The sequence below is a fragment of the Scyliorhinus canicula genome, chromosome 9 (genome assembly GCF_902713615.1).
Source record: "Scyliorhinus canicula chromosome 9, sScyCan1.1, whole genome shotgun sequence".
NCBI classification, from domain to species: domain Eukaryota; kingdom Metazoa; phylum Chordata; class Chondrichthyes; order Carcharhiniformes; family Scyliorhinidae; genus Scyliorhinus; species Scyliorhinus canicula.
Window position 1 is genome coordinate 82,242,072 of NC_052154.1, and position 27,792 is coordinate 82,269,863.

The 27,792-nt window shown below is 46.8% G+C and overlaps 1 protein-coding gene across 1 annotated transcript in view; it reads left to right on the top strand.

Moving 5' to 3' along the window:
- The first annotated feature begins 18,223 nt into the window (after positions 1–18,223).
- The window catches only part of trim71 (tripartite motif containing 71, E3 ubiquitin protein ligase), an 88,070-nt gene continuing 78,501 nt past the window's right edge, over positions 18,224–27,792 (top strand). Inside the window, exon 1 of the mRNA XM_038807067.1 lies at positions 18,224–19,345. Coding sequence (XP_038662995.1) covers positions 18,419–19,345 — 927 coding nt within the window. The 5' untranslated portion in view covers positions 18,224–18,418. The remainder of the gene's footprint in view (positions 19,346–27,792) is intronic.

Sequence of the window (27,792 nt, forward strand, 5' to 3'; positions counted from 1 at the left end):
GACTGCCACAGATGGGCACAGCTCCATCTCGACGACCACCATCCTGGACATAGCCTCGAAGAAGGCCATCCAGAGGTCCCTGAGTCTGGGGCAGGATCACAGCATGTGGGTGTGGTTGGCTGGGCCCCCCCTGAGACCGCTCGCACTTGTCTTCCACCTCTGGGAAGAACCTGCTGATGCATGTATTAATTTTCTTAAAATATAAATTTACAGTACCCAATTCATTTTTTTTCAATTAAGGGACAGTTTAGCGTGTTCAATCCACCTACCTTGCACATCTTTGGGTTGTGGGGGCGAAACCCACGCAAACATGGGGAGAATGTACAAACTCCACACGTACAGTGACCCAGAGCCGGGATCGACCCTGGCACCTCGGCGCCGTGAGACTGCAGTGCTAACCACTGCGTGACCGTGCTGCCCCTCATGCATGTAGTAATAAGGTGTGCTCTGTGCGCTACCTTGAGCTGCATCAGGCTTAGCCCGGTGCAGGAGGAGGTAAAGTTGATGCTGTACAGAGCCTCGATCCAGAGCCCTCCTCCTATCTCCAAGCCCAGCTCCTCCCCCCATTTCCATCTGGTCTCGTCCAATGGAATCCAGACCTTTTCTATAAGTTGTCTGTAAATGTTGTCACATTTGACATCTCCGAAACAGTCCAGCCCTATTATTGTGTCCAGAAACGTGTGTCCAGGTCTCTGGGAGAACATTTCTGTCTCCTTGCGAAGAAAATCACACAGCCGCAGGTATCTCAGCTTGTTCCATTTCAGGAGCTGAAGCCTTTCTGAGAGCTCCCCCAGGGTCGCCAGTCTGTTGTCCACATACATATCCTCTACTGTCAGCGTACCCCTGTCCTGCTTCCATGTCCCAAATGTAGGGTCTATCCTCGCTGGTACAGACCTGTGGTTGTTGCAGATGGGGCCCCCATGGACATCTCATCAAGTTCAAAGTGGAGCCTAAACTGGTTCTATGTCCTTTGTGTGGCTACTACCGCTGATCTCCTGGAGTGCGTGTGTGGGGGGGCTGGGAGTGGTGTGGTGGTCAGCGCTCAGAGCGAAGTCCCTATGCACGAGGCCTCCTTCATTCGGACCCAGTATGCCTCTGGCTCGCTTAGCCACCCCCTCACCCTCTCTGCATTGGCCACCCAGTGGTAGAATAGAAGGTTCAGTCGGGTAAGCATCCCACAAACTACCCTCGCTGTAGAACAGACGTACTCTAGGAACTCTTCCCACCCCACCCCTCCCAGATGAAGCCATGATTAACTTGTTGACCCTGGGGAATAAGGATTTTGGGATGAAGATGAGGGGTGATCTTCAGGAGGAGTGGGCGGCACGGTAGTACAGTGATTAGCACGGTTGCTTCACAGCGCCAGGATCCCAGGTTTGATTCCCAGCTTGGGTCACTGTCTGTGCGTAGTCTGCACGTTCTCCCCGAGTCTGAGTGGGTTTACTCCGGGTGCTCCAGTTTCCTTCCACAAGTTCCGAAAGACGTGTTGTTAGGTAATTTGGACATTCTGAATTGTCCTTCCGTGTACCTGAACAGGTGCCGTAATGTGGCGACCAAGGGCTTTTCACAGTAACTTCATTACAGTGTTAATATAAGTCTACTTGTGACAATAAAGATTATTATTATTATCTGAATGCAAGAGGAACCTCGGCAACACGTTCATTTTGACCATCTGTATCTTTCCGGCCAGCGAAAGAGGGAGTGAGATCCATCTTTGCAGGTCCCTCTTCACTCCTCCACCAGGCTGGAGAGTTCCATTTGTAGACCCTTGTCCAGGTGTGGGCCACCTGGATCCCCAGGTCCCAGAACTTGGTTTGGGTTACTTTAAACAGTAGTTCTTTAAGCTCCACTCCTCCCTCTCGAGGGTTTAAGAGGAAGATTTTGCTCTTTCCCAGGTTGAGGTTGTAACCTGAGAAAGCATCGAACTCCCTAATGAATCCAGTTATCTTTCCCATACTGGCTAGGGGTTTGACCAATGGCGGACTGGCCAGGGTGTCAGCTTGCCCGATGGCAAGTGGGCCCCTGATGAAGTGGGCCCCCTATAGCAAATAAAAATGCAATAAAGAAACAAACACAGACAACTGTTTTAGCAATAAAAAGGAATAAGAAAAAAAGCGAACAGGACACAAATAAGCAGTGCATGAAGCAGGGGAGGTAGTGGAAGGATGTGGAATAGGGGGGCCCGGGTCGGGCATAATTAAGGAAATTCCATGTTTTCAGCAAGAGTGTGTGAATTTAAAGATAAAGTTACAATTCGTGATTTGAGATGGTCGGCAACTTCAAAGGATATCAAGCAGTAGTCTTGGTTCAGCCGGTACATCGGTCCGGGGCCCGGAGAGCCAAGAAGGGGCCCGTGAATCTCTGACGGGCCCTTAAAAATTATAATTAATTAGATAAATAAATCTCCAACTTCTTTCCTGAGATTTGTATTCTAACTTAATAAAATATAATTGTTTTTAAAAAGAGCAATACCAAATAAAAATGCAATAAAGAAACAAACAAATAATCACTCAGTGTATGAAGGAACGAAGCAGTGTTAAACGGATGTGAAAAGGAGTGGAGGGGGGAGGAGGGCTGGTTCACCCGGGTCGGACATAGTTGGAAATCCACGTTTTCAGCAAGAGTGTGTGAATTTAAAGATAAAGTTACAGTTCGTGATTTGAGATGGTCGGCAACTTGAAAGGATATCAAGCAGTACATAGGGTCGTGAGGTCACCGAAAAGGAGAAGCGGTACCTTTGACCGTGAATCATGAGGTCAAAGATATTGAAGTGATAAGCCATGATCGGTAAACTCAAAGGGTTGCGACTTGTAACACTACACTGGTATCAAACTGGACATGTTAACTTTGGTCGTGGGACCATTCTTAATGTCTTACTATAGTCGGACCAAACTTCTAAGTTTCAACAGTTGTCTCAGTTGCTTGCTGGTGTGAACACTGGACAGTGGATTGTCTCCTCTTCTGAAGCTGCATAGGCCACAGTAGTACTGACTAATGAACATAGCCTATTGAAGTGTAAGTAAGTTATTTTATATTTTTTATCAAGTAGGGGTTTATCTGGCGTTCCTTCAAGTTATTCTTGCAATCATCAATATTCATTTTTCCCAATGTGGGCTATTTTTAATTAATTTTTTATTTCAGGAATATTACCCCTACCAGCACGGAAAAGAAAAAGCATAAATCTGGGTCACTAAAACGCAAAGAACAAAAAGAAGCAGAAAGGAAGGAATCAGCCAAGCGATGCAGGCCTATTACAGAGTTTATAATACCACAAGCACAATCCACATCAATATCCAGTTCTGCAACAAATAATCAAGAAGCAAGAAACAATGCTCATAGTGATGATGCAATGACATGTGAGTTACAAGAACAGAGAAGAGCTACTTTGAATGTGGAGACAAATACAAGTGCATCCATTACTAATCAACCCAGGCCCAATATTTCTTCTGGCTTCCTTGTTCCGGTATCTGTACTGCCTGTAGTTGCAACATCTGAACACATAGCTTCAACTAGTGACAGGGAATCAGATATTCCTTCAAGCATAAATGACTTGGTTTCTGAAGCACATCCTGTAAATGAACCTACGCAAGAAAATGAAAGATGAATTACTGGAATCTTCCAATATCCATCACGAGCAAAGCTAAAACAGATTTTTGGTGAACATGCACTTCAGCCACTTGATGATCTGCCATTTGATGCTCGTTTGTATGAGAGGAAAATTATGAATGACTCAGTCCCAAGAAAATGGCTAACATATAACAAGAAAATAGATGCTTATATTGTTCATATTGCTTAGCCTTTGAGTTTCCCAACACTTGTAATCCATCACCCTTTGTACGTGGCTTTAGTGACTACAGGCGTATTAGCCAGAGCTTGACTTTACATGAATCGACAACAACACATGTCAGAAATGCTCAGCAATATATCACTGTGGCTAATGATGGCACCTTAGATAAAATTTTTGCAGCATCACTAATTAAAAGAAAAGAAGAAGTACTGAAGCAGAGAAGTATTGTCATGTAAGTATGGTCAGGAAAATCCAATGCAGCAACAACTATATTTGGACGTTTTGATGATGCCGCTGCCAGTACTTTCGTAAATCTATTGACATGCTTATCAATGATACAAGATTCAGAAAAGTTTGATGCAAAAACAAAACATGAAGCAAATGTTTTACTTCAAAGTCTTCTAAAGTTTGAAACCATATTGACAGCATTTACTTGTATATATTTGAAACTACAACCCCGTTATCAAGTTATCTACAGACAAGTGGTTTAGATATGTTTACTGCATGGAGTTTGGTAGATTCAGCTACAACAAAGTTGAAGGAACAGACAAGAACATTTGATAACGTTCACAGCAAGGCTTTGGAATTTGTAAATAAATGTAATGACAGGATTTCACAGAGGAATATGGATGAAAATCAAACATTGGAAATTGATGCGTTGGAAACAGCATTGCCAGTTAAGAAGCAGAGGAAGAAGAAACGAATGGCAGATGAACTTATTGATGATGAAAGAAATTCCTCAGATTCTCTAGCTGATTTTCGAGTAAATGTGTTTAACCTAATAATGGATCGCATTGTACAACACAAACAGTTGTATAAAGATTTGTCCTGCTTGGACCCAGCAAAGTTTAAAACTATTGCAGAGAAGGGCCTTGAAGATGAAGCATTGGAAGGTATTATTAAGCTGTTTCCACAAATCAGCAAAGATCAAGTAATATTGGAATTGTTTTCTTTTGCTTCAAACTTTGATGTATTAAAGCTATTGCTTAATGATGATGAGAATATGGATTCCAGTTGCAACAATTGTAAAATTTGCAGCACTTGTCCACCGTGTGTACTAAAAATTCTGGCATCCAACAGACTTCATGACAAGGCATATGATAACCTTTATGAACTTTATAAAGTCATCTGCACACTATCAGTTACTCAAGTCCAATGTGAGAGGACATTTTCAAAGCTAAAGATCATAAAGACAAGGTTAAGAAATTCGCTGTCTGAGGAGAATTTGGAATCATACATGTTGCTATCCATTGAAAAGGAATTGTTAGATGAATTGGGTGCAGAAGCAATTATTGGCAGATTCGCACAATCATCTAGCGAACACAAACGATTGCTCTTAATATAGTGGACTGCATGCAATGCTCTATTGTGCTTTTGAACTATCTGTTAATGTGTAAATTGTGCAGTAAACTATTTAAAAATATCAACCAATTACTTAAAATTTAAAAAAATTAAGAAAAGTTTCAATTATAACATTCTGTATTTACATTTGGTATCTACTGCCAGTAATATGTACAGTACATGTACACTGTAATTACTAAGAAATACACATTTTTTCCCCCAAAATTTTAATTGTACCCTTTTTTCCATATGTATTTTTTGAAAATTTTATTTATTCGTTATGAAAATTAAATGATAGCATTGTAGTTGTGAATGGGCCCCCTTTGTCTCCTGGCAACCAATATTTTTAGACGCCACTGGGTTTGACACATAGGTTATCTGCACAGATTGAGACACTATGCTGTCTGTCCCCTCTCCGAATGCCCGTCCACCAATCTGCCGATCTCAGGGAGATAGCCAGCATCTCGATTGCCAGCACAAACTGGAGCGGGGATAGCTAGCACACCTGCCTTGTTCCCCCGTCCAGCCGCAAGTATTTGGAGCTGGTTGCATTTGCCATAGGCTCACCATAGGGGCTGCACAGGAGTTCCACCCATGTGGTCAACCCCGCTCCAAATCCAAATCGTTCAGGCACGCCATGAAGTACCTCCATTCTACTTGATAGAAGGCAGGTTTACCAGGGCTTGGTTTAGCTCAGTGGGCTAGACAGCTGGATTGTGATGCAGAACAAGGCCAGCAGTGCGGGTTCAATTCCCATACCAGCTTACCCAAACAGGCGCTGGAATGTAGCAACTAGAGGCTTTTCACAGTAAGTTCATACTTGTGACAATAAAAGATTATTATTATTTTCTATTTTTTTTCTGATTAAGGGGCAATTTAGTGTGGCCAATCCACCTACCCTGCACATCTTAGAGTTGTGGGAGTGAGACCTACACAGACACGGGGAGAATGTGCCAACTTCATACAGACAGTGATCCGGGACCGGGATCAAACCCAGGTCCTCAGTGCCATGAAGCAGCAGTGCTGTTCTGCAATTATTTCTGGCAGTTAACGCTCCCGTAGTCTCGCTAGCACTTTCGATAAGACTTTCCCATCCGTATTTAAGAGCGACATTGGTCTGTATAATCCACACTCTGTCGGGTCTTTGTCCTTTTCGGGAATCAAAAAGGCCTAGGCCAGCGTGGGCGGCAGGGTCCCCTTCAACAGTGAGTCAATGAACATCACCTGTAGGTGCGGGGCTAGCGCTGCTGATAATGCTTTGTAAAAGTCTACCAGAAAGCCATCCGGTCCTGACGCTTTCCCTGATTGCATGGAGGTGATGCACTCCACGATTAAGCAGTACTTCCAGCACCTGTCTCCTGTCCTCCCCCACAACCGGTATGTCCAGCCTGTCGAGGAACTGTTCCATCCCCAAGATTTCCTCCTGGGGCTTGGAGGTGTATAGTCTCCGGTAAAAGTTTGTAACGGACTTATTGATCTAATTTAGGTCCGCTACCATCCTACCGTTGCTGTCTCTAACTTGAGTTATCTCTTTCACGGTTGCCTGTTTTCTCACCTGGTGTGCCAGTATGTGGCTGGCCTTGTCTCCATGTTCATAAAAGGTCCCCCGTGCCTGGCGCAGCTGGTGGTCTGCCTTCCATGTGGCGACCAGGTCAAATTCCATCTGCAGCTTTTTCCTTTCCACCAGCAGTTCCACGGTTAGGGTCGTGGAGTACCGCCGATCAGTCTGGAGTTGATCAGCCGCTGCTTGGCTTCTCTTTCCATCCTGGCCCTAAGCACAGTATGAGCAATGATTTCGCCTTCAGTGCCTCTCAGAACATGGAAGGTGAGACCTCCCTGTTCTGGTTGCAGGATTTATAATCATGGATGGCTTGGGAAATTTTCGTACTGAATTCCTTATTGGTGAGGAGAGCAGCATCCAGCCTCCAAGTGGGGTATTGGGCCTGTCCCTTCTCCAGCTACATGTTTGTGGCGCATGGTTGGAGATTACAATCATGGCATATTCCACCTTTGTTACCCCTGGAAACACCCTTTTCCCTACCACAAAAAAGTCTATCCGTGAGTAGGCCTTATGCACTTGGGAGAAGATGGAAAATTATTTTTCACTTGGGTGCTGAAACCTCCACAGTTCCAATGCCCCCCCCCCCCCCCCCCCCCCCACACACCACCCCATCTGCACCATAAAGATGTTCAATTCTCGTGCCATGCCTGAAACCTTACCTGTCCCGGGGTTCAATCTGTCGAATATCAGGTCCGGTACATAGTTCAAGTCTACCCCCCTGATCAGTCAATGGGTGTACATGTCTGGAATTTAGGCCATCGTTCTCCTGACAAACTGCATCGTCTAAGGTCGGGGTGAATATATTTCCCAAAAACATTGGGGCCCCTTCCAGGATCCCGCTGACCATTATGTACTGCCCATCCGGGTCTGTCTCTGTGCTTGTTGCCGTAAATTAGACTGTCCTCTTAATTAATATGGCCACCATCCTTGTACTAGTGCTGAAACATGAGTGAATCGATTGTCCCCCCCAGCCCTACCTTATCCACTGACGGTCCCTCTCCCTTAGGTGTGTTTCTTGTAGGAAGGCATATCCACTCTCAGACTCTTGAAATGGGCGAGTATTCTGGATCCATTCACTGGCCTGTTGAGGCCCCTCACTTTCCATGTAACTATTCCCCCCCCCCCCCCCCCCCCCCCCCCCCCCCCCGCCCCCCTTGTGGGGCTGTGGGGTCATGGACCAATTCTTAAGCGGAGTAGACAGAGTTCAGTGTTACCTGGATGACATCTTGGTTACTGGGAAGAATGAGAAGACTATCTCTGCAAGACAGATGCCACACTCCAGAGGTTGTTTCTTCGGCTTACTAAATTAAAGCGGAAAGTTTGTCCCTGAGCTGGCAACGATTCCAAAACCCTTGCACTATCTACTGTGTCAAAATAAAAAGTGAAAATGGGTTGATCAATGTGAGAGAGCACTCGTGTAAGCCAAAGAGGCGCGACTCATTCAATTTCCTCCTTCCCCGGCCAGTCCATTGTCCCTCAAAGTTTCCATCGCCTCCTCTGGTGCACCAACATAATATTCTTGATTCTGGAAAGTCACCCAGGGGTGGGCGGGTAGATCACTCCAAACTTCACCCCCTTCATGAAGAGGGCAGCCTTGACCCGATTAAACCTGGCCCTCCTTTTCGCCAGATCTGCGCCCAGGTCTTGGCAGCTCATTCCCTTCCCAGGAGCCCTTCCTCGCCTGACTCGTCCTCCGAAGAGTCTTCTCCTTGTCCAAGAAGCCTTGGTGATTCGCCTGCCTGCGGCCTCCTCATCAGCGCCCTGTGCGCTCAGTCAACCTTCAGAGGCTGGTCGAAGGCTTCTCCCCCATCAGCTTCTCCAACATTTTGGCCACACACGTGCCGGCGTCCGCTGCTTCAATGCCTTTGGGCATCCCCACAATCTTCAAATTTTGCCTTCTGGAGCTATTCTCCAGGTCCTCCACCTTCTCCTTCAGCCTCTGTTGGGTCTCCCGCATCACCCCCACCTTGGCCACCAACGAGGCCAGTTGCTCCTCGTGCTCCCCTACCACTGCCTCCACTCTCTGGATCGCCCGGCACTGGGACTCCAGCCTCTGCTCCGCTCTCTCAATACTCTCTTAATACCTGCTTTGAGCGGCTCCACCACCTTGGCCAGGTCCTCCAGGGTCTCCCTCCTCTGCTGACTGAACTTAGCATTTAAAAAGTCCCCCAGCTGCTCGGGCCGCACGTTGGAGCAGTGGTTAACATTGCTCACGGCGCCGAGGTCTCAGGTTCAATCCCGGCTCTGGGTCACTGTCCGTGTGGAGTTTGCACATTCCCCCTGTGTTTGCATGGGTTTCGCTCCCACCACCCAAAGATGTGCAGGGGAGGTGGATTGGCCACGCTAAATTACCCCTTAATTGGAAAAAATGAATTGGGTACTCTAAATTTATAAAAGATAAATCAATAAAAAGTCCACCAGCTGCTTTGTTGACCACTCAGCAGGCAGAACAGGCCCTTTACCCTGTACCCGCTGCCATTTTATTCTGTGGCACACCACAAAGACTTTCCTGCTCGAACAGCTCCCTTCTTCTTGACCCACTCCTAGTTCGTGGATCCATCCACCAGCCACACCAGAGGAGTTACACCATCTCCCAGAACTCTCCTCCTCTTTCCATCTAAAAATTCCACCCTTCAGACAGGGAAAAGACCAAAATGTTCCACCTTGAGCGGCAAGTACCAAATGTGTGACACCTCACCCCATGGTCGCCTCCGTAAGTCATGAGACAGCCGCTCTATCCACTGTGCTACCATGCCGCCCAAGGACCTGGCACTAATCGAGCCAATTGGAGAAAACAACACCTCAATTGCGAATCCAGCCTGAGTCAACCTCAGATCACAGCATCGGCTCCCGTTAAGGTAATCTCTGATGACATTCACACCAAGTCACAGACACCAGAGGTTGCAGCAAGTACTAAAATTCAGATGCCTGAGATTCGCCGACAATCACACAGAGAACGATGACCTTCGAAACATCTGACGTATCGACTGTATCTGTTGATTGATTGCTCATGTTGCTAATTGATTGGTAATGTTATACTGTTTATTGTGGCAGGGACCTTTGATTTAAAGGGGGAGGAAATGTTGTGTATTCACGGTGTTTTAATGTTTCCTCACAAGCAATCTTGAATCCACCACAGCTTTTATTTCAAGGAGGACGCTGGAATCGCAAACAAAAACAGAACGTACTGGATAATCTCAGCAGGTCTGACAGCATCGAGAGCAGCAGGGTGGCGCAGTGGGTTAGCCCTGTTGCCTAATGGCGCCAAGGTTCCAGGTTCAATCCCGGCTCTGGGTCACTGTCCGTGTGGAGTTTGCTCGTTCTCCCCGTGTTTGCATGGGTTTCGCCCCTACAACCCAAAGGTGTGCAGGGTAGGTGGATTGGCCATGCTAAATTGCCCCTTAATTGGAAAAAATTAATTGGGTACTCTAAATCTTATTTTTACAAAAAAGGTCTGACAGCATCTGTGGAGAGAGAAGGGAGCTAATGCTTCATGACTGGATGACTCTATGTCAAAGCAGCTGCTCGAAATGTTAGCTCTACAGATGCTGCCAGACCTGTTGCAATTGTCCAATATATTCTGTTTTTGTTTATTTCAAGTTGGCTGGAGTATAAAAGGAAAGAGGTGTTGCTGCAACTCTCCAAGGTACTAGTGAGGCCACATCATAGAATCACAGTGTCCCTACAGTGCAGAGAGAAGCTGTTCGGCCCATCGAGTCTGCATCATGCTCTGAACATTGTGGACTGTTTTGGTCTCCTTACTTAACGAAGGAAACATTATTACTGGCAGCAGTACAGAAGAGGTTTACTAGGACGATCCCAGGTATGCAGGGACTGCCAGGGCACTCGGGAGAAATCCTCTGCTCTAGTGTGTAAACAGTGCTGTGGGACACTGCTCTGCTTCCAATATGGAGCACCAGTGTCAATAACATGTTCAAGCCCTTGAGCTGACCTACAACCGACTGCCTCCTAATTCACAGCCAAGCTGACAACGAAGAAGACTATGGCCTGAATTCTCCGAAATCCCGGCAAAGTGTTGACACCGGCATCAAAACCGGCGCGAGCGACACCGTCATCAAAGTGCCTCCAGGCCCTGGCATTCACCCCTTCCTAGGGGCTAGACGCCACCGGACTGGTGTCAGCTGCTCCGGTGCTCGAAAGCCGGCATGTCACGGCCAGCACAGGTCTGCGCATGCGCACCACAGCCGACGAGGATCCGCACATGCGCGTGGGTTGCCATCTTCGCGCCGGCCCCCGGGCAATATGGCAGAGCCCGCACGGAACATCGGGATTGAACCTGGGACCTTGGCGCTGTGAGACAGCAGTGTTAACCACTGCACTGCGCTATGAAATGAAAAATGAAATGAAAATCGCTTATTGTCACGAGTAGGCTTCAATGAAGTTATTGTGAAAAGCCCCTAGTCGCCACATTCCGGCGCCTGTCCGGGGAGGCTGGTACGGGAAGACTAGAAGACTATGTTTATCCAGAGGGAACTGAACTAAAGGATGGATGGTGAGAAAATTGATAAATTGATTAACCTGAGGAAGGAGCTGCGCTCCGAAAGCTAGTGATTCGAAACAGACCTGTTGGACTTTAACCTGGTGTTGTAAGGCTTCTTACTGTGCCCACCCCAGTCTAACACCGGCATCTCCACATCATAAATTATGTTGTAACTGATTTCAGGATTGACTCAGGCTTGAGTCTGCTGGTCATTCTGGAGTTCATTGCCCCCATCCAGGAAAGTTACAGATTGAAAATTGGAAACCCTCGCTATGGAAACCAGCCAAAATGCACCAAGCTCCAAAAACATCTTCAATGACATCCCAAGGACCTTCACAGTATTAAAAAGGAAATATGATATTGAGCCACATAAGTAGGTATCGGATGACCAAAAGCTTGGCCAAAATATTATGATCTCTGAAAAGACTGATAGTTAAAAAAATTCCAATCACTGACTCACATGACAAGATTTCAAACTCTGAGACTTTTACTGTGACATTGATCACGCACTGTTTTGTAGGCAATTTAACTTTTAGCACTACCAAGATCTCTTGCCAGGGTGATACTTTAGACTGTCCCTTAACTTCATTCTCCTGGAACCATAGAATCGTAGAATTTACACTGCAGAAAAGGCCATTCGGCCCATCGTATCTGCAACAGCCCTTGGAACAAGCACCATACTTAAGCCGACTATCCCCGTAACTCAGTACTTTTTTGCACACTAAGGGCAATTTATCATGGCCAATTCACCTAACCCGCACATCTTTGGACTGTGGGAGGAAACATGAGCACCCGGAGGAACCCCACGTAGATACGGAGATAACGTGTTGACTCCACACTAACAGTGACCCAAGCCAGGTATCGAACCTGGGGCCCTGGAGCTGTGAAGTTACAGTGCTAACCACTGTGCCGCCAATCTAAAGCTGGTCATTTTCCAAAATTATTTGGACTCTGGAATGGTTCCTACAGATTGGAGAGTAGCGAATGTAACCCCGCTATGCATAAGGGGAGGTAGAAAGAAAACAGGCAACTATATATTTTTTAAATTAAGAGTACCCAATTCTTTCTTTTCCAATTAATCAGCAATTTAACATTTTTTTTTAGTATAAATTTAGCATACCCAATTCATCTTTTCCAATTAAGGTGCAATTTAGTGTGGCCAATCCACCTACCCTGCACATCTTTTTGAGTTGTGGAGGCTAAACACACGCCGACACAGGGAGAATGTGCAAACTCCACACAGACAGTGACCCGGGGCCAGAAACAAACCTGGATCCTCGGCGCCATGAGGCAGCAGTGCTAACCACTGTGCCGCCATGCTGCCCCTGGAGTCCAATATCAAGGGTTTTCTAGCACAGCATTTGGAAAGCAATGGTGTAATCAGACAGAGTCAGCATGGAGTTACAAAATCATGCTTGACAAATGTACTAGAATTCTTTGAAGATGTAACTAGTAGAGTTGACCAGGGAGAATAGGTGGATATGGTTTATTTCGACTTTCAGAAGGCTTTCGACAAGGTCTCACATAGCAGATTAATATGTAATTTTAAAGCGCGTGGGATTACAGTGGTGTCTTGAGATGGAGAGAAAGCTAGTTAGCAGACAGGAAGCAAAAATTTGGAATAAATGGGTCTTTTTCTGATTGGCAAGTAATGACTAGTGGGGTACCGCAGGGATCTGTGCTGGGACCCCAACTGTTCACATTATATATTAATGACTTGGATGAGGGAACTATATCTATTATATCCAAGTTTGCAGATGATACAAAGTTGGGTGGGAGGGTGAGCTGTGAGGAGGATGCAGAGATGCTTCAGTGGGATTTGGACAGGCTGAGTGAGTGTGCACATGCACGGCAGATGCAGTATAAGGTGGTTAAATGTGAGGTTATCTGCTTCAGTAGCAAAAATAGGAAGACAGATTATTATTTGAACGGGTGTAGGGCAGCACGGTGGCACAAGTGGTTAGCACGGTTGCCTCATGTCGCTGAGGTCCCAGGTTCGATCCCCGCTCTGGGTCACTGTGTGGAGTTTGCACATTCTCCTCATGTGTGCATGGGTTTCCTCCGGGTACTCCGGTTTCCTCCCACAGTCCAAAGATGTGCAGGTTAGGTGGATTGGCTATGCTAAATTGCCCTTAGTGTCCAAAATTGCCCTTAGTGTTGGGTGGGGTTACTGGTTTATGGGGATAGGGTGGAGGTGTTGACCTTGAGTAGGATGCTCTTTCCAAGAGCCGGTGCAGACGCGATGGGCCGAATGGCCTCCTTCTGCACTGTAAATTCTATGTAAAATATGTTTGCGTGGGTTTCACCCCCACAACCCAAAAGAATTGCAGGGTAGGTGGATTGGCCACGCTAAATTGCCCCTTAATTGGAAAAAAATGAATTGAGTACTCTAAATTTATTAAAAAAAATATTTGAATGGGTGTAAATTGAGAGAGGTGGATACTCAGCGATACCTTGGTGTCCTTGTGCATCAGTCGCTGAAAGTAAGCGTGCAGGTAGTAAACAAGGCAGATGATATGTTGGCCTTCACAGCGAGAGGATTTGAGTGCAGGAATAGAAATATTTTATTGAAAATGTATACGGCATTGGTGAGACCACGCCTGCAGTTTTGGTGTCCTTATCTGAGGTCGGATGTTCTTGCTATGGGGGGTTGATCAGGCTGATTCCTGGGATGGCAGGTCTGCCATATTGAGGAGAGACTAAATTGGTTAGAATTATATTCATTGGAGTTTAGAAGAGTGAGAGAAGATCGCATAGAAACTTATAAAATTCTAATATTAGACAGGGTAGATTCAGAAAGAATGTTCCCGACGGTGAGGGAGTCCAGAGCTAGGGATCATAGTTTGAGGACATATGTTGGGCAGTGGTAGCACAGCTGCCTCACGGCCCTGAGGACCTGGGTTCGATCACGGCCCTGGGTCACTGTCCATGTGGATTTTCACATTCTTCCCATGCCTGTGTGGGTCTCACCCCCTCAATCCAATTATGTACAGGGTAGGTGAATTGGCCACGCTGAATTGCCCCTTAGTTGGAAAAAAAGAATTGAGTACTCTAAATTTATAAAGAAACAAAAAACTTTGAAGATAAGGGATAAACTTTCCAGGACAGAGGTGAGGAGAAATTTTGTCACCCAGAGAGTGGTGAATCTGTGGGAGTTGCTACCACAGAAAGTAGTTGTGGCCAAAACATTGTGTAATTTCAAGAAGGAATTAGATATAGCTCTTGTGGCGGAAGGGATCAAGAGATGTGGGGGGGGGGGGGGGGGGGGGGGGGGGGATCAGGGATCAGGGTATTGAACTTTGATCAGCCATGATCATAATGAATGGCGGAGCAGGCTCGACGGGCCGAATGGCCTCCACCTGCTTTTATTTTCTATATTATCCACTTGTATTGGCCTTCCCCTTTAGGCTTTCAGAGTGGGGTAATATCTAATCCCAGCATTAAATTTCATTGGAAGGGTTACACGAGATTCCTCCCCTCAAGTCGAAGCTAGATTAATGTTGCAGCCGCCCTTAAATACTTGTGAAATTATTTTGGGTGGTCTGGATTTACTACCTGCCTCATTGCTCATAGTGGAGGTCCCAGCACTATGCGTCAGGCCTACCTGTAGGCAGAGAACTGAAGAAGGACTCTGACTGGTACAAGCTCTTTGATTTGAAGCTTTTTTTGTTACTGCCAAAGAACATTTGAACAGAGAGAGGTGGAGAATCAGTGGAGATTGCGGAGGAAATTCCAGAGACTGAAGGATTAACACTGAGGGCTGGGACAAGTTCCAAGCTTTGGATGCACTAAGAATAATTTTTCTCCATTGATTTCTATTCTCCACTACCTGTCCCATAGAGAGGCCAGTCCACGTTACCATCCAAGATCTTCCTTGGACATGTTTTCCAGATCCGTAGAATCCCTACAGTGCAGAAGGAGGCCATTCAGCCCATTGAGTCTGCACCAACCCTCCAAAAGAGCACCCTATCCCTATAACCCCACCAAACCTGCACATCTTTGGACTGTGGGAGGAAACCGGAGCATTCGGAGAAAACACTCAGACACGGGGAGAATGTGCAGACTCCACACACACTGTCACCCAAGGCAGGAATGGATCCCGGGTCTCTGGCGCTGTAAGGCAGCAGTGTTAACCACTGTGCCCACCGTGCCGCCCTTACCTTGCTTCACTTCTTTTTACAAATACTCTCCTTTTATTCACATCAGAAAATATGTCCACAATATGTGAGCTTCCTTGATATTACTGCCTCAAAATAAGTTACTCTTAACCCGAATTACATAAGATATGATGAGTAAAGTTTATGTTTAATGATATAAGGAACAAACTGAAGCCAAGTTGCAGTGCCCCCTACCACCACCCTGGGCTGAAAGATAAATGGTCACCCCTCCCTCTAGTGGGAGAAGAAATTTTGTGAAGTTCCCCCTCCTCCGGTATTATGCCCTGTGTGCGGTGTTGGCAACCAGCGCCATACTAACCACTGTGCCACCGTGCTGCCTATTATGTCAGAATCAATTGAGGCTAAATTCCATTTACTTAAAATTTGACTACAGTGGCTCAGTGGGTTAGCCCTGTTGCCTCACGGCGTTGACGTCCCAGTTTCGATCCCGGCTCTGGGTCACTGTCCATGTGGAGTTTGCACATTCTCCCTGTGTCTGCGTGGGTTTCACCCCCACAACCCAAAGATGTGCAGGGTAGGTTGATTGAACACGCTAAATTGCCCCATAATTGGAAAAAAATGAATTGGGTACTTTAAATTTATAAAAAAGAAAAAAATATGACTACTAAATTGATCTGTGTACATGGATCCCTAAATCTCTTATGGAAATCAGTTAACTTTCATGAAAAGATTTACATGAAACATTGGGCGCGATTCTCAGCTCCCCATGCCGGGTGGGAGAATCGCGGGAGGGCCGGGCGAATCATGACACACCGCCCTGGCACCCCCCCTCGATTCTCCCCCCCCCCCCCCCCCAAAATGGCGTGTCGCGTTTTGCGACACGCCGCTCGGAGAATTGCTGCTCGCCGTTTCTCACGCCGACTGGCGATTCTCCGGCCCGGATGGGCCAAGCGGCCTGACGAACCCAACTGGTTCATGCCGGCGCCAACCACACCTGGTCGCTGCCGGCCTGAACATCGTGCGACTGGTAAGTGTGGGGCCTGTGGGGGGCAGAGAGAGGATCGAGCACCACGGGCGTGCTCATCAGATGTCTGGCCCACGATCGGTGCCCACCGATCGTCGGGCCGGCGTCTGTAAATGACGCACTCTTTTCCCTCCGCTGCCCCGAAGACGGCAACCGCGCAAGCGCCGGTTGGAGCCGGCCAACCTGCGCTTGTGCAGCTGATGTCACTTCGGTGCCGCCGGCCGCGTCATTCTCGGCGCACTGCTTTGACGCAAGCGTCAAGGCCCGGCGCCCAAGATTCGCGCACCACCGCTCCTAGCCCCCCCCCCGTGGGGGGAGAATAGGGGGCGAAGAGCAGCCTCCAACGCCGGAGTGAAACACTCCGGGTTTCACTCCGGCGTCGGCTATTTCTCTCTGTTTAGGAGAATCGCGCCCATTAACTCTGTTTCTCTCTCCACAGATGCTGCCAGACCTGCTGGGTTTTTCTAACACTTTTTATTGTTATTTCAGATATTGGACCAAGTGCTAGATAATGCGATTAGCACAGATAGGTGCTTGACAGGTGGCTGGCACAGACACGATGGGCCTAAGGGCCTCTTTCAGTCTGATGGGCACACTTTCCTTAGCCAACAAGATCTGGAGGCATGTGACTGGAACCCCAAGTTTCTGGCCCAGAGGTATTTTTGCCAACTGTAATTAAACGTATTCCTGGAAGTTTCATCAGATGGCGTGCCCTCCAAGCTTCGGTCTTTATTAAGCTTCCACATCCATCCTTGCAATGTTCCGCTGTCCTTGCAATGTTCCTCCACCCAAAAGACTCATTTCCCAATGGATGATGCTTGGCTGTGAACCAAGAAGCATTGCCCCGCCTCCAGTTTTCAATACTTTTATATATATTTTTTAATTTTGAGAGTACCAATTCTTTTTTACCAATGTAGGAGCAATTTAGCGTGGCCAATCCACCTAGCCTGCACATTGTTTTGGGTTCTGGGAGTGAGGCCCGTGCAGACATGGAAAGAATGTGCAAATTCCACGTGGACAGTGACCCAGGGCTGGGATCAAACCCAGGTTCTCAGCGCTGCGAGGCAGCAGTGCTAACCATTGCACCATCGTGCTGTCCCCAATGCTTTTATATCTGGTAAAGATAATTTTTAAAAAAAAATGAGTGGTTGATTTTTCTCCAGAGCTGTGACCTGGAGATTGATCTTCAATTCCTGGAGATCCCAATACATGTACATGAAATAGATTTATTCACATGTTTAAAAAAGAATTCATGGGACGTGGTCATCGCTGGCAAGGCCAATATTTATTGCCCGTCTCTAATTGCCCTTCAGCTGAGTGGCTGGCTAGGCCATGTCAACCCGACTGAGAGGTAGGGACACTACCGACTCCTCCTCCTTCGGATTTATGAATGGAATAAATTATGAATGAATGTGTAAATGAATGAGTGGTGGGTGGGACCGCCTCCTTCAGCTCCGCCCCGTAACGCGATGACGCATTGACGCCCCCCCCCCCCCCCCCCCCCCCTTGCAGCCGACGTCCAAAGAGCCGTAGAGAAAGTGAGAGAAGATGGAGCGCGCGGCGGCAACGGGAGGCAGCGGATCGGGGCGCTGCTGAAGAGGGGCCGGAGAGGAGGAGGAGGTCGTCCAGGAAACACCGGGGATTGGAAAGAGGCCTTATAGAGTTTCGTGTGAGGAGGGTGGGCGAGGAGACATTAAAAAGAGGGCTCCCCCCAAACCTACCCCCTAGATCCCCGGCCCGGATCCTTAGTCGTCGTCTTCCCCCCACCCCCCCCCCCCCCGGCATCCCTAGTGTCTCCCCCCCCCCTAGTCCCCCTGCCCCCCCCCCCCCCGCCCCCCCCCGGGATCGGATCCCTAGACCCCTTGCCCCCCGCCCCGGATCCTTAGTACCCCTGCCCCCCCACACCCCTCCCTTGCCTAGATTCCCAGATCCTTCACCAGGATCCCTAAACCCCAGTCCCGGATCCCTAGATCCACCGCCAGGATCAATAGATCCCCAGTCCGGATCCCTGGATCCTTCAGCGAGATCCCTGGATCCCCAGCCCGGAGCCTCCCCGGGGGGAATATGATCCCCCGCCGGCTGCTCCATGTGGATTTCCCGGTCACTGCAGAGGGGAGCGGTTCTCGCTGAGGAAGCCGAGCGGCTGCCGTCTCCCCGGCCGCCCGAGCTGGCCCAGGGCCGCTTCTACCCGCGCTGCTACCAGCGCTCGGACGCCGCCATGGCCGCCCCGTTCTGCGGCCAGGAGCCGGCGGCACCGCCTCAGTGCCAGGGCAGCGCGGCCCCGCCGCAGGCTCCCAGCCGGCCCGAGGCCCCGGCGGCTCAGCCCCCTCAGTGTGGCCTCTGCCACTCCCGGGGGCCGCGCTCGCGGAGCCTGGCGGCCGGGCCGCCGCCTCCATCGGCGGCGGGGGGCCCGGCCGAGGAGCTGCGCCTGCTGCCCTGCCGCCACTCCTTGTGCCACGCCTGCCTGGAGGCCCACCGGCGGCGGCGGCGCGGGGGCGGGCCGCCGGTCAACCGGCACCGGCCGGGCAACGGGCCGGGCCCCGAGGCTGAGGGCTCATCCTCCTGCTCCTCCTCTTCCTCCTCCTCGTCCTCCTGCTCGGGCAACTCGGCCGAGCTCAGCTGCCCGATCTGCGAGCGCCTGATTCCGGCCGCCGACAGCGAGGGGCTGCCGGCCGAGCTGCTGCTGCTCAACAACCTGCTGGACGTGGTGTCGGCCGCCGAGGACGAACTGGAGCCCGGCTGCGGGGGGAACGTCCGGGGCCGGGCCCGGCCCAAGAACTCGCAGGCCGGCTGCAGCTCGTGTGACGAGGGCGCCCCGGTGACCTCCCGCTGCCTGGACTGTGCCGAGTATCTGTGCGATCACTGTGTGCGGGCCCATCAGCGGGTCCGCCTCACCAAGGAGCATGTCATCCACCGCTTCAGGCAGCAGCAACAACACTACAATCAGCAGCCCTTCCCCAGCCTGCCGCTCACACACGAACGGGTCAGCTACTGCCAGCAGCACGACAACGAAGTAGGTTTGCCCACTTCCTTACTAATTCGGTTCGAAACGCAAGACATAGTTGCACTCTTGTTTCTTTCCTTGCACGGGGGCAAATGCAGCCTGTTTACATTCTTTCGTTCGTTCAATGGGCCTAAAATGTTGTGTATTTAGTCCGTTGTATGGGGCTAAAATACAACGTGTTTCGTTCGTTCAATGGGGCTCAAATGCAACCTTATTTTCCTTGTATGGGGCTAAATGCAATATGGTTCGTCCATGGGGCTAAAACGCATCGTGTTTCATTCGGTGCATGGGGCGAAAATGCAACGTGTTTCATTCGTTGCATGGGGCGAAAATGCAACGTGTTTCATTCGTTGCACGGGGCTAAAATGCAACTTCTTTAGTCCGTTGCTTGTGTTTAAAAATGCAACGTTTCGTTTGTTACACGAGTAAAACAATGCAGCGTGTTTCGATCGTTGTTTGGGACGAAAATCCACCGTTTTCGTTGCGTAGAGAATGCAACCTGTATCATTCATTGAATGCGGGCGAATGCAACGTGTTTTAATTGGTTGCATGATTTCCGATTTTTAAAAAATTCTTCTTTGATAACTGAGAGAAATGTGTTTTTGAAAGGCCGCATCGAGAGGGTTTTAATTGATATGGAAGTTTTTATAAAGTGTATTCTAATTCCACACCTAATTTTTGATTAGTTTCAGTTCAGCATTTGTGCCCGATTTGATTTCCTCAGTAACGTCGGTATTAAATCGTAAACTATTTATAATATTAAACCATGGACCGGGGGCACCAATGATAATGTCCGTATCTGTTAAATTGTGTGTTTAGCCTAACTTGAAGATTACAATTGCTTCCTACCTGTTTGGAATGATTTAAGATCTTGTGTAAAATGTTAACTGTATATATGTTTCTTCCACGTTCATGCTTCCAATCGGAGGTTTTGTGCTTAAATGACGTTACATTCTCGTTTCCCCATTTTCTGATCGTATCATTTTGATCTCGTAGACGCAACTATTGAGGTTTCGAAATGAACCCGTTTGGGGATTTTTTTTTTGCATTTCACTTTTTAATTTGCCATTTAGCTCATTGAAACAATCCGGAGGCAACCGATCTTCGGTCTAAATCTATATGTTGATCATTACTTTTTAAAATTTCGATTACACATTTCACTTGGTATTTTAGGAGTTTTCCACCTCTTGGTGGCTGTTACCATCTTCGCTGCCTTGTTTCACATGTTTTCGTGGGAAACAGTTGCTCAATAATATTCCACAATCCTGGATCAATAGAGTCGGAAGATGTAGGTTAATACCGTGTGGCTGGCAGTGCATTCAAACCGATGTTAACGAAAAGGATTTAAAAAAAAACAATTCTGGAACGAGGGAGGGCGACCGTGTATTGTTTTGAGGAATTAATTTGGTACATTTATTTGTTTCCACAAACCATGGTATGATGAGACGCGATGGTATCTTTAATCGTGATGGTGTCGATGTGCTAAACGAGTCTCATGTTCGGCAGCCTGGTAACAATGTGTCCTCGGAAACGTGGTATCGGGCAGCAAAAGTCTTCTTGTTCAGTCCTGTAATGTAACAGCCTGTGTTTCTGATCACTCGTTAATGTGTTGCGCCCATTCATGTTCTGCACAGTGTGCATTGCACAACATATCAATAACGTATCGATTAATCTTGGAATCTCGTGAGTTGGCAGGAGTACTTTAATTCATTCACGTCTGGTTTTGTATCACAGAATTGTCGAGGCGCTGAAAGATGTAGATTTGGTTTTGTGTGTAGACACACGTGTCCTCTCCTTCCAGTCCAGGGTGCTGGGCAATCTTTCCACCAAACAAAATGGTGTCGGTTGTTGAGCGGGCTCACTCAAAGTGCGATTTACTTGGGAGATTAGGTTCAGTCGTGTTTTGTATTCTGTAAGCTTTGTCCGATATTTCAAGTATCAGTGTTTTAAAGGCAGCACCGTCTGCGAGTAGCCTCCAGAAAGCGTCAATGTTGCCATTCCTTAGTTTTAGTCCTTTCGTTAATATGGGACTATTTTGTTTGAGTGAGATCCTTCAACCCAGGGGAACAAACTCCCAACCCAGGGGAACAACACTTATTCTAAATTTAAAAAAAGTTGGTTACAAAGCTTAATAGACAAGATATGACTCCTCGACTTAACCTATGTAACGATGGGTTAAACAATGCAATTTCCATTGGGGAGAAGTGAGAATTGGATATTTTAATGTACGTGGTTGGCCAAGAAGAGAGGATGTACATTTTTAATAGTGCACAATGCTCACCAGGATGGATTAACACATTGGGCTACGGGCCCCTGTTCAGCAATGCCTAGTATAACTCACCAGGCTGCTGCATACAACTCCAGAATCAAAATGATTCTGGAATGTTGTGATATGAGTTGCTTTTATTGTGCAGACATTCCAAGAGCCTGTTTCTTCATGCAAATTGCCACACATTTGTGTTTCCGTGGAAAGGCGTGTGATGGGCCTGCTCCCGGGTTGCGCCCCCACAACCCAAAGATGTACAGGTTTGGCCACGCAAAATTGCCCCTCAATTGAATAAAAAATAATTGGGTACTCTAAATTTATTTTCAAAAATGTTACGTTCTTCCCAGAGTCCAAGCAAAACAGCTTCTTTCCATTCTCTCACATAATAGTAAATAAAACTATTTTCTCTGAACTTGCCAGTTAGTTGCAATTTCACAGCACGGCCAACATTCTCTGACTGGAGAAGTTAGCACTGCCTGCTCTATTCTCATATGATTTGAAGTGGTGAATTCTCCTGGGCTCCTTGCCAACGCTCTTATTGTGATTTGTTAGACTTTGTGCACAAAAGGACCCTTGCATTCAGCTCAGTGACAGGACATGAAGAAGTAATTTAATACATGCAAATTACTTGGTGGATGTCTTGAGTGACATGACAAGGTGCTACATAGTTGCAAATTAATTCCTGACCCTGGTCTCATTAGCGAACTCCTTTCCCACTGCAAAGAGGTCAGCACAATACACAGATAGGAATGGAAATCTTGGAAGGCGAGGTTACTCTATCAAAATCGTTGTTGGTACTGTGTGTAGATATGTTTTCACTTGAGCTGCACTGATTTGGGATGAGTTCACTGGTCTAGCTGATGTTTTGAATGCAGCACTTCCATTTAGAGTCTGTTTTTTAAAAATCTATCTCAAATGTCTCATTGGTTTAAAAATAATGTAATTATACTTTGGAAAGCCATCCAACTGGCTTCTGAATGGGCTGGCAGCTTTTTTCTTAGCTGCAAAAGGAAAGTGAGAGGATGTATTATGGATTTTCTTTCTACTCTAACAACCCTCTTTTTATGTAATAAATCATAATTTTCTCTTTGATCGTCTAGTTACATTTTAAGTGTCAGTTCAAACATTCTTTTAAGTCCGCCTGTGGATGCAAACTCCCTTATTGACGCTTGAAAACATAACCTAGGCTGGCACTTTTGTTCACTACTGAAACAATGCAGCATTGTCAGACGTGCTGACTTTGAGATGTTTCAACAGATGGCCATGAAAGATCTTATAACAGCGTCTTGAGGAAAACTGCAGGAGAGCCCTCCTGGTTGGTGTTTGTGCCACCAACATAGCTAAAATAAATTGTCAGTTATGTAATGGTGGGAACTTGTGTGCAAATTGGTTGGTGTGTTTCAACAATTTCAACGCTGACTACTTCACTGTACATTAAGATGTTGAGATGCCCCGAGACAGAGAGTCGCTATCTAAATAAGTTCTTCCTCAACTCCCTTATTTTCTCTATTTTAAATCTTCTAGAAGCTAGATGAGTCCCTGACCAGCAGAAATTGTGCAGACAGGAAAGCGGAATTAAGGCCACAATCAGATCAGCCATGATCTTATTGAATGGTGGAGAGGGCTGGAGCGACTGAATTATCTCTTTCTTTTGATCTTATAGCTTTAATCTGATTGTTCAATTTGTCTCTGTCCCCTATACTTGCCTACAGGTAAGTACACTAGTTCCTGCCATGAGCAAAATCCTAATGGAGAATAATTTTGGTCAGTATTTTGTTAAAAGGGAAGAGATAAATGTTTGCAAAAGCAAGCTCCCATCGCCAATTTCCTCTCCTCTGATTTCAATTGTTTGTGGTGAGCCAAAACAAAGGCAGTATGACTTGAGTATCCAGTGTGAGGGAGGGGAGAAGGCAATTGGTTTGGCTTTTGTTTCGGCCAATTTCCTCTCGTACTGCTGGGTTAGGGAGGTTTAGTTGGGGATTGCTGTCTCTCAAGCCGAAAATGGAAAGCTCACAAGTGACATTGTGTGGCTGAAATTGAGTTTGTGGTAAAATAACTACCAATGGTATAGTTGCCTTTGCTTGCACATGTACAGCAACTGGTACGTAAAAGCTCTTAACTTCCTTCAGATTTTTCAGGAGAAGCAGGGTGTCAGATTTGGTATCTTAGACCAGGGCACGATTCCTCATTGATCCAACATCTCAGCAGTTGGGGTCCCTTTCCTGAAGCCACATTTTTGACAGTGACTAGCATCTCCATAAAGAATATATGCAGCTTTGGAATGAAGGGGCAAACAAAATTGAGGGGCAGAATGGGGTTCTGTTAGATATGTATGGTGATGCAAATGATGGGAGTAAAGTTGATGGCAAGAGGCACATGATTTGAGGACCAGGACTTTCCAGTGTTCAATTGAGATTATGCTTCTTAGATTGGAATGGTACTGGGGAGTTTGTTGCAAAATTGACTTGCAGTTCGTAAAACCCCAAGATTTTAAAGCTATGAGCAAGGTTGTTCCTCATCACTTTGGGAAAATGGACAGAATAACCCTGATGGAAGTTTGAATTGGTCTTGTCTGGGTTCTTGGCCTGTGAAATTGATGAACTATTAAGGTGGTGAATTTCGGCTACTTGTGTACGTCACTTGGTAACTAACTATGAGCATTGACAGACCTCTGGGATCTGCGACATGTGTTGATTTACAGTTGGGAGATCCAGGCAGTTCCAATTGAAACTTCAAAACCCAGCCCTCTGCTAGTTTCTGGCACAGTGTAACCTCAAAGAACAATAAATTAGCTGACCTGACTAATCTTTTAGTGTGCAGCTACCTTTTGTTTGTGCTGGGTGGTGAGGAGGAGCATACTGACTTGTTAAAGGTCCCTGTTGCAGGTTGATGGTTAAGGACATGATTGGGCCCGCTGCAGTGCTTAACCATTTTTCTACCTGTTCAAAATTTTGTGATTAACTGATCAAAATACTAGAAGAATGATTACTTTTTGTCCTTCAAAGTTGTTGACTTCAGAAGAGGTGGAGAGATAAGCATAGAAAATAGGAGCAGGCGGAGGCCATTCGGCCCTTTGAGCCTGCTCCGCCATTCATTATGATCATGGCTGATCATCCAACTCAATAGCCTGATCCTGCTTTCCCCCATACCCATTGATCCCCTTCGCCATAAGTGCTATACCTAAGCCTCGAGTACTTCCTGTGGTAACAAACTCTACAGGCTCACCATTCTTTGGATGAAGAAATTTGTCCTAAATAATCTACCCTTTATCCTCAGATTGTGACCCCTGGTTCTGGACATACCCACCATCGGGAGCATCCTTTCTGCATCTACCCTGTCTAGTCCTGTTAGAGTTTCTATGAGATCTCCCCCTCATTCTTCTGAACTTCCAGCAGATACAAACATAACCTATTCAATGTCTTCTCATAAATCAGTCCCGCCATCTCAGGAATTAGTCTAGTAAACATTCGTTGCACTCCCTCGAGAGCAAGAACATCCTTCCTCAGATAAGGAGACCAGAACTGCACACAATATTCCAGGTGTGGCCACACCAAGGCCCTGTATAATTGAAGCAACACATCCCAGTTCCCGTATTCAAATCCTCTCGTTATGACGGCAAGCATACCATTCGCTTTCTTTACCGTCTGCTGTACCTGTCTGCTTACCATCAGTGGCTGGTGTACGAGGACACCCAGGTCTCATAAGAACTAGGAGCAGGAGTAGGCCATCTGGCTCTTATAGCCTGTTCCACCATTCAATGAGATCATGGCTGATCTTTTGTGGACTCAGTTCCGCTTTCCTGCCCGAACACCATAACCCTTTATTCCTTTACTCTTCAGAAAAACTATCTATCTTTACCTTGAAAACATTTAATTAAGGAGCCTCAACTGTTTCACTGGGCAGGGAATTTCATAGATTCACAACCCTTTGCATGAAGAAGTTCCTCCTAAGCTCAGTCCTAAATCTACTTCCCCTTATTTTGAGGCTATGCCCCCTAGTTCTGCTTTCACCCGCCAGTGGAAACAACTTCCCCACATCTATCCTATCTATTCCCTTCATAATTTTATATGTTTCTATAAGATTCTCCCCCCCCCCACCTGCATCCTTCTAAATTCCAACAAGTACAGTCCCAGTCTACTCAACCTCTGCTCGTAATCCAACCCCCTCAACTCTGGGGTTAACCTAATGAATCTCCTCTGCACACCCTTCAGCACCAGTACGTCCTTTCTCAGGTAAGGAGACCAAAAACTGAACACAATACTCCAGGTGTGGCCTCACGAAAACCTTATACAATTGCAGCATAACCTCCCTAGTCTTAAACTCCATCCCTCTAGCAATGAAGGACAAAACTCCATTTGCCTTCTTAATCACCTGTTGCACCTCTAAGCCAACTTTTTGCGGCTCATGCACTCGGAGACCCAGGTCCCTCGGCATAGCAGCATGTTTTAATATTTTATCATTTAAATAATAATCCCGTTTGCTGTTATTCTTACCAAAATGGATAACCTCACTTTTGTCAACATTACATTCCAACTGCCAGACCCTAGCCCATTCACTTAAACTATCCAAATCCCTCTACAGACTTCCAGTATCCTCTGCACTTTTTGCTTTCCACTCACCTTGGTATCGTCTGCAAACTTGGACACATTGCACTTGGTCCCCAACTCCAAATTATTTATGTAAATTGTGAACAATTGTGGGCCAACACTGATTCCTGATGGGCACCACTAGCTACTGATTGGCAACCAGAGAAACGCCCATTAATCCCTACTCTTTGCTTGCTATTAAATAACCAATCCTCTATCCATGCTACTACTTTACCCTTAATGCCATGCATCGCTTTCTTATGCAGCAACCTTTTGTGTGGTACTTGTCAAAGCTTTCTGGAAATCCAGATATACCACGTTCATTGGCTCCCCGTTATCTACCGCACTGGTAATGTCCTCAAAAAATTCCACTAAATTGGTTAGGCATGACCTGCCCTTTATGAACCCATGCTGTGTCTGCCCAATGGGACAATTTCCATCCAGATGCCTCGCTATTACTTCCTTGATAGATTCCAGCATCTTCCCTACTACCGAAGTTAAGCGAACTGGGCTATAATCACCCATTTTCTACCTACTTCCTTTTTAAACCGTGGTGTCAGGTTTTCTAATTTCCAATCCGCCGTGACCACCCCAGAGAATTTTGGTAAATTATCACGAGTACGTTTGCAATTTCCCTAGCCATCTCTTTTAGTACCCTGGGATGAATTCCATCAGGGCCAGGAGACTTGTCTACCGTTAGCCCCATTAGCTTGCCCATCACTATATCCTTTGTGATAACAATCCTCTCAAGGTCCTCACCTGTCATGGCCTCATTTCCATCAGTCACTGGCATGTTATTTGTGTCTTCCACTGTGAAGGCCGACCCCAAAACCTGTCCAGTTCCTCAGCCATTTCCTCATCTCCCATTATTAAATCTCCCTTCTCATCCTCTAAAGAACCTTAGCCACTCATTGCACATTCCCCACTCCTAATTTATGGCCATACAGATAATAGCCATCTCGTTTATGCTACCAAAGTGGATAACCTCGTATTTCTCCAAATTATACTACATCTGCCATTCATTTGCCCACTCACTCAACTTGTCCAAATCACACTGAAGGACCTCTGCATCCTCCTCACAGCTCACCCAATTTGGTGTCATCTGAAAATTTGAAGATATTACATTTTGTTCGCTCATCTAAATTATTAATACATATTGTTAATAGCTGGGGTCCCAGCACTGAACCCTGCGGTACTCCACCAATCTCTGTCTGCCAATTTGAAAAAGACCTGTTAATTCCCATTCTTTGATTCCTGTCTGTCAACCAGTTTTCTATCCATCTCAATTTACTTTGTTCAATTAAAAACAGTGCATTTTGCACTGAGGTGACATCTGGTGAGGTGTTATAGAAGTTTTAAAAAATACATTCAGAGTACCCAATCCTTTTTTTTTTATAAATTTAGATTACCCAATTATTTTTTTCCAATTAAGGGGCAATTTAGTGTGGCCAATCCACCTACTCTGCACATTTTTGGGTTGTGGGGGCGAAACCCATGCAGACACGGGGAGAATGTGCAAACTCCACACAGACAGTGACCCAGAGCCGGGATCGAACCTGGGACCTCAGCGCCGTGAGGCGGTTGTGCTAACCACTAGGCCACCG